Here is a 7532-nt window from a genome sequence, read left to right on the forward strand (position 1 = left end):
TTCCTATAACCATCTTTAGTCTACCAGTCGGTTATCTCAGCCCTGTTTCCATTTCCTAAAAGCTTATCTTAGGAAAATCAAAAGCCTCAGAAGATTTTTTTTTTCTTCTTTTGATCTCTGCCGTCCTGTCCCTTCCCTGTGCCAATGATCACAGCCTAGTGTAGTCATTGACAGGAGAGAGAGGACCGGGCTAGCAAAAGGGAACATGACAGAGGAAATACAATAAAGAACACAGTGTGTGCAGCAGGCTCATCGCTGTTTTGAAGATTTGAAGACATGAATGGCTAAGTCCTGGAAGTCCAACGAGGCAGCTACCTTTAGTATTCCATTCTACAGTGAGGAATTTGATTGGGCAGAGACAAATGGAGGAGCTAAGACCAAGGCAGGAAGCCTGGGTCTGGAGCAGTGGTTCTCAAGCTCTAGGTTGTCACTCCTTTGGGGAAGGGAAGAAGGTTCAGACAACCCTTTCTCAGGGGTCTCCTAAGACTATCAGAAAACACAGATATATACATTGCGATTCATGACAGTAGCAGAATTAGTTATGAAGGAGCAATGGGCTGATTTTCTGGTTGTGGATCATCACAACATGAGGAACTGTATTAAAGGGTCACATTCTTGAGAACCACTGCTCTAAAGTCTACATTCTACCCCTGCTAGGGCAATTTCTCATGAACGAATGTTCTGGCAACCATCCCTTCAGGATCTGTAGAAGAAGACGTGTTTAAAATATTATGACGGAGCCATCCTATTTCTGCTAAACGAACTCATGTTATGTTGAGATTTAATTTTGATGCCTATGAGACACCTGTCAATCCTCTCCCTGCATGTCAAAAGAAATCAGGAAAGAAAAGAAAGTCCTGGGAGTATTGAAAACCAGGGCCTGCCATCCCAGCATGACTGTCTCAACCCATATTGGCCTGTGGCTGTTTCCTCAGTCCTTTCAATAGTGGATTACAGTCGGCAACCCTGGAAAGGTTGCCGACTTCATGTGTCTGACTTTGCAGACCTTCAGTGGATCCACCCATTCTGAGAATAACCTTTGAATGAAAAGGCATTCTGCAGTCTATGGGGTATGGGGGTGGGGTGGGAATACTGTACATATCAATCAAAATGTGCATACCGGTTTGTTAAGCACATTACTCGGGGATGTACTGGGAGAAACCAGAAGGGAAGTTAGTCTTCTAATTTCTGTATCTTTAATATCCAGTTTAAAAAAAAAACAAAAAAAAAAACAAAAAAGAAAAGAATTGAGTCTGGCCTGTTCCACCGAGACTCAGCCCTGGGCCATCAGTGGTATCCCTTATTAGTAAAGTAAAAGACAAAATTAGCCAAAAAATGCTAGATGTCAACAGAGGACTTTGTTACTTGTGCATTTGTTGTGTAGTGTGCACTGGCCTCCAAGAGCTGATTAGAGGTCGACTCCCCTGGTTCCTGGACAACTTGGAGGTTACATGAATGATTCTCAGTGTCTCATGGGATTCAGGCAGAAAATTTCAAAGTTCTGTTTGGCTCTCAGAACTCTTCACCTTATGGTCCAAGATCCACAGTCCTTGGGTTTTCTCCCCTTTCAGAAGAGAATTTAACACCATATCTCAAAGAAAACTATGGAGTTCCTTGTACCTCTAGAACATCAGTTCTCAACATGTGGGATGCCACTGGTCAGATATGAGATATCCTGCAGGACAGATATTTACATTACGATTCATATCAATAGCAAAATTACAGTTATGAAGTAGCAATGAAATCGTTTTATTGTTGGGATACACCACCACATGAAGCTCTGTATTAAAGGGTCATGGCATTAGGAAAAGTTAAGAACTACTGCTCTAGAATATCTTGGGACAGCAATTACCTCAGCTTCTCACCTCTCTAATTAGGGAGCAGAGAGAAAGCTTGGGTCAAGGCCAAACATTACTCTCTCTTTGAAGAAAACACAGAGATGGTTCCGGATAAACTCTAAGCAAGTCAAGGCTCTCTACAAGAAGTCATTGTACCAGCAAGTGCAAACACTGCCTAGATTATCATTTGTGGTTAGTTGGATAAGTTCCACAAGTGTGACTATTAAAAATGAGTAAGTAAGCCAAGGAGAGACACCCAAAGAGTGTTGGGAAATAATAAGAATACCTTCTTAGTTTTCATTTCCGCTTTCCTTTCCTCTTACATTGTGATAACATAGCTGATCCTCTCTATTTATTCTTATTCACTTTCTCTATGACTGATGGTTTTACCTTGCAATCTATTGCTGTTACCAAGTATTAGATTCTAGACTGTATTCATAGGTTTCCAGATGTACGTGCGAAAGTGTGTCTTGGTTATTTGCAGTGTCCTTGAGCCTTAGTATTATACTACACCTGTCAGTAGCTTCTGTTTTGTTTTGTTTTGTTTTGTTTTGTTTTGTTTTGTTTTGCTTTTTCTGTTGCAGTGTTGGGAATCCAATCTGGAGCTTCTCACATATTAGCCAAGCTCTACTCCTGAGTCGCATCCCTAGGTAAAGAAGCTATTCTTGATATAACTTCCATTATGAGCGGACATCTGTGACTAAACAAATGACATCCATGTAAAAACATGAGTGCAGGTCAAGCATTATAGAAGACCATATTTTAGCCTGTGCTTTAGAGTGAAGCCCTGTTGGGGCTTTGGGAAGTAATTAAACAGTGAGCCTCAGCTTTTCAACTTTTCATGAGCCGCTGTTTCTCTACACGCTTCTGATGGAATCACTGAATCTGTTCTCCCACTGGGAACGGTAGAGGGAGATGCTGGTTTTGCTTATTTGACTTTTTAAAAATAAAGCTCCTTCTAAATTAATTCATAAGGAAAAGAGAAAAAAAATCATGAGACAGTAAAAGTTGACCAAAGGGGGGAAAAGTGTATTGGCAACAAAGCAAGCTCTGAATTTGCGTTCTGTACTGGGCATACTCAAAGCCACGAATATTCTGTTAAACACAAGTGTGTAAATTGGAAGAGATGTGAGCCAAACGTTTTCATCATTCTTTGAATTCAAAGAGGAAAATCCAAGAGCAACTACAGAATGCAGAAAAAGGTAAGAGCCCTACAGAGGGACTGTTTTAAAAGTATATCCAGCTGGGACAGGGTGGCACACACCTTTAATCCCAGTACTTGGAAGGAAAATGCAAATGGATCTCTGTGAGTTAGAGGCCAGCCAGGTCTACATAGTTCTAGGCTAGCAACAGGCCTTATAGAGAAATTCTGTCTCAAAAATAAATAAATAAGTAAATAAATACATTAATTAATTAAAGAAAGAAAAAAGTACCCACTTTCAAAAATAGTTTTCAGCCCACATCTGTCTTTTAAACGTACAACTGATTTTAAAATATTCACCAATTGGCAGTGCCCTCCTTGAAAGCATCTCCTTATGTTGAAGACCCTCGCCTTCAACAAACACCACAAAATTAGTAAAGGTCAATGCTCCAACAAGCAGGGGTTCACAGGAACATTCCCAATAAGCATACATAGTCATACACAACATACTATGAATTGATTTTAAAACCAACTGAAAGAAAACCATCCAAAAAGAATATGAAAAGAAAAGCAGTCAATCCAGACTACAGGAAAGCAAAAGAAATGGAAAACAGTAATGGAGGAATTACAGTTCGGCACAGAAAAGAAAAAGGAAAAAAAAAAGAAAGGTAGTGTTAGTATAAGTCTGAACCCGGTGACGTCATATTCAGGGGCCAGCGACACCTACGTTGCTGAGACAACCACTCCCAGAATTCACCTACCTGGCTCACCTACACCTGGGAAGTTACACACGTCATCACTCACTTAAATAGTTGGGACCACCCCAACCTCTCTCTCTTCCTCTTCTCTTCACTCGCCATCTTCCCGCTCCTCTCTCCCACTCCCTTCCCCAAATAAACCCCTTCCCTTGGAACCGGATCGGCTTTTGTGTTGTCTGTTCAAACCGCGCTCGAATTCTAACAGGTAGAAAAAACTTAAAAGACATTAAGGGGCCTAAAGAGATGGCTGAGTGGTTGAGAATGCTTGCTGCTCTTTTAGAGGACTGGAGTTCAGTCCCCAGCTTCCATGCTCCAGCTCAGGAGCGCTAACAATCTCTTCTGGACTACTTTTGTGTACACACAAACACACACAGAGACAGACACACACACATGCACACAGACATGCATAGGCACACACACTCATACACACATATCCACACACATATATACACGCATGAACACACACACAAGTAAGTAACAAAAGAAATCATTCTTAAAGACATTAAGACCTTGTAATATAGCATTAGTTTCAGAATCAATCAAAAAAGACTGAAATGCAGAGAATGGAGACACATTGAAATGGGCTAAGGATTTTCTGTTACAGTAAAAAAACCAATGTTCGTGTTTCAAAGACTAAGGAAGTCAAAGAAGATTCAGTTTCTAGGAATCTACAACTGTACATAACACCACTATATTACAGAAAATGAGATTTATTTACTAGCAAGCAATAAGAGAAAAAAAAAACAGATATATTCCACAAAGCAATGACAATTAGCCTAGCAACTGGCTTCTTGTCCCAACAATGGAAGTCAGAAGACATTGGGATGAGATTTTTCTATAACCTAAGAAAAAAAGAACTCAAAAACTAGAATTTTGTCTCTGAAAATTTATTATTCAAAGATAAGAATAGAATAGATGGCGGGAGCGGGAGCAAGCACAGGGTGGAAGTGTGGCCGGCCTTAGGTTCTTCAGAGCCGCCACCGTGCTCCGTACTGCTGAGGTCCCGGATACAGACGGTGACCGGGAAGGCTGATCCAGCCGTTTTGCTGGGCGCACTACCTTCGAGATACGTACCCATGTTGGAAGATGCCAGCTACTGCATATGAAAGAGTAGTTTACAAGAACCCCTCGGAGTACCACTACATGAAAGTCTGCCTAGAGTTTCAAGAACATGGAGTGGCACTGAATGTAGCCCAGTTCAAACAGCTGCTTGTTTCAGCCCTGAAAGACCTGTTTGGGGAGGTTGGTGCTGCGTTACCCGTGGATGTTCTCACCTATGATGAGAAGACTTTGTCAGCCATCTTGAGAATATGTAGCAGTGGTCTGGCCAAATTATGGAGTTCTTTGACCTTATTTGGAGCCTATAAGAGTAAGAAATGTGCCTTCAGAGTGATTCAGGTGTCTCCCTTTCTCCTTGCATTATCTGGCAATAGCAGGGAGCAAGTATTGGATTGAATACTCTTACAGTTCCAGATACGTCCACTCTCCACAGTGTCTTTAGGTGTCTACATAGTTGGAAAACAGAGCAGGCTAAAGCCCCTGTTGATGACATTTGGAGATGCTGAAGATGTGGAGAGGGCTTCAGAGAAGACTGTGGCAACATCACATGGTACCAACAGGGCAGTGTTTTCAGTATGCGCACATGAAAGTTGGAGACCGAGCTGAACTCAGCAGAGCCTTCACACAACAGGATGTGGCTACCTTCTCAGAGTTAACGGGAGATACCAATCCTTTGCATTTAAGTGAAGATTTTGCAAAACACACCAAGTTTGGAAGGACAGTTGTGCATGGAGTTTTGATAAATGGACTTATTTCAGCACTCCTGGGCACTAAAATGCCTGGGCCAGGCTGTGTGTTTCTTTCTCAGGAAATTAAATTTCCTGCCCCTTTATATATTGGAGAAGTGGTTTTAGCATCTGCAGAAGTGAGAAGGTTAAAGCAGTCTGTTGCTGTTGTTGCAGTGTCCTGTTGTGTGGTAGAAAGTAAGAAGACCGTTATGGAAGGCTGGGTTAAAATTATGGTCCCAGAAGCTCCTAGATCCTGAGATACAAGTTTAAAGTTACATGTTCAAAAACCTGTGCTCTTGTTATCACATGACATTGGGGAGGTGGGCTGTTGCTCTTCATGAAGTAATGCTGGTACACTCAGAAGCCTGTGTGGAAGGGGAAAGTTCCAGATTGGCACCTGGTTTGCCCAGATTTAAATCTGTGCAAGATCTCATCATCTATTGAGGTTTGAATTTTTTTCCAATTAAAAAACAATTGAGAGGAGCTGGAGAGATGGCTTATCAGTTAAGATCACTGGCTGCTCTTCCAGGGGATCTGGGTTCAATTCCTAGTACCCACATGGTGACTCACAACTGTATGTGACTCCAGTCTCAGGTGATCCAACACTATCTTCTGGGCTGTGCTAAAACTACATGCACATGGTATACAGACATACATGCAGACAAAATACAAATACAATAATAAAATAAAAATCTTTTTAAATTGAAAAAAAAAAGAATAGAATAGATATCCTAAAATGAAAAGCAGTCATGTATTGGACAGACTATGTCTATAAAAATTCCTGAATAAGAACTCCCTAACAAAAATATAAACTCCAGTCACAATGTCTGGGATAAAAAGAAAAATGTGAGTAAAGAAATTAGTAAAATTCTGGATATGTGCAATCAAATTATAATATTAGTTAGAATAATAATGATATCATCTTTCTGTGCCAACAACAATAACAGAAGTGAAAACTAAAAGGTATATTGGGATAGCAGTACACAGGAAGTAACTGTAGTCGTAGTGTTTATAGCATATATTATGTAAAACAATGGTAAACATACAGATTAGTTTTAGCATTCTAAGTTTGTATTCACATAAAAAAGTGTCCAAGGTAGCAACTAATACAATACATAAGCAGTAAGAGGCACGCATGCATGCATGCACATGACAAAGCTTGCTGTCATGAAGCTATATACCTCTATGGAGAGAAAGCAGACAAGTCCCTTGCCTCTCCCTCCCTCCTGTATAATAACAGGGCTGTCTAATCCTCTTATTTGCTGTAATGGCCAGTATGAACCGTAGCTCTTGCCATCTCTGCAACTTATCCAATTACACAGTTCTTGGAGATCTAACTCAAATCTGTGATTTCCTTTCTAAGTCCCATAAACATGCAGTCCTGGGTATTATATGTATCCGGTGCTTAATTAATCACATATGAGGTACTATGAACTATAATTTGTGGGTTTAAGATTTCAACCTGCTGACTTATTTGTATCGTTAATATGTTTTAACACAAAACTGAATGTCATGTTTATGAGTTTGGGATGGGTTTAAAAATCTGAAGAGCCACTGTTTTGTTGTATTTTGGTTTGTTTCCTTCTGTCTTCTAAACTACTTGCTGAATTGGATATATTAAAGTCAGCTTGCTTCATGCATTTAGGAAAGAGAACATCCATGAACACAGACTCACAAAATACAAAATTATCCTATGAGCAACCATACAAACATGTCTCAGTGTCTTTATTTTGTGTTGCTAAAAAGAGAGCATACAGAACGCATTCTGTGATCATGTTTGTATATGTCAGACTTTACTTGAAACTAAGAACTCAGGAGAAGGCCAGAATTAAGTGTTGGGTAGGATCAGGGTCTTAGGTGTACAGCTGAGGGTGAAACATTGATTCCAGGCACCTTGGGCAATACTTATGAGGGTCTTTAGAGACTTGAGAGTTGACAAATCTGCTACAGCTAGAGAAGATGAACTATGACCTAGGTACCGAGGAAGCAAATGGCTTTCTAGAAGCTG

General features: G+C 40.5%; 2 protein-coding genes across 2 annotated transcripts; both read left to right on the top strand.

The window, feature by feature from the left end:
* Positions 1–4780: 4780 nt before the first annotated feature.
* On the top strand, positions 4781–6223 carry LOC114621930 (ribonuclease P protein subunit p14). The gene has a single exon (XM_028768271.1). The coding sequence runs from the start codon at positions 4824–4826 to the stop codon at positions 5190–5192; it is 369 nt and encodes a 122-aa protein (XP_028624104.1). The 5' UTR covers positions 4781–4823; the 3' UTR covers positions 5193–6223.
* LOC114621929 (hydroxyacyl-thioester dehydratase type 2, mitochondrial-like) lies at positions 4806–6233 on the top strand. The gene has a single exon (XM_028768270.1). The coding sequence runs from the start codon at positions 5296–5298 to the stop codon at positions 5779–5781; it is 486 nt and encodes a 161-aa protein (XP_028624103.1). The 5' UTR covers positions 4806–5295; the 3' UTR covers positions 5782–6233.
* Positions 6234–7532: the final 1299 nt, after the last annotated feature.

The sequence above is a fragment of the Grammomys surdaster genome, unplaced genomic scaffold (assembly GCF_004785775.1).
Source record: "Grammomys surdaster isolate TR1022 unplaced genomic scaffold, NIH_TR_1.0 185, whole genome shotgun sequence".
Classification (NCBI taxonomy): domain Eukaryota; kingdom Metazoa; phylum Chordata; class Mammalia; order Rodentia; family Muridae; genus Grammomys; species Grammomys surdaster.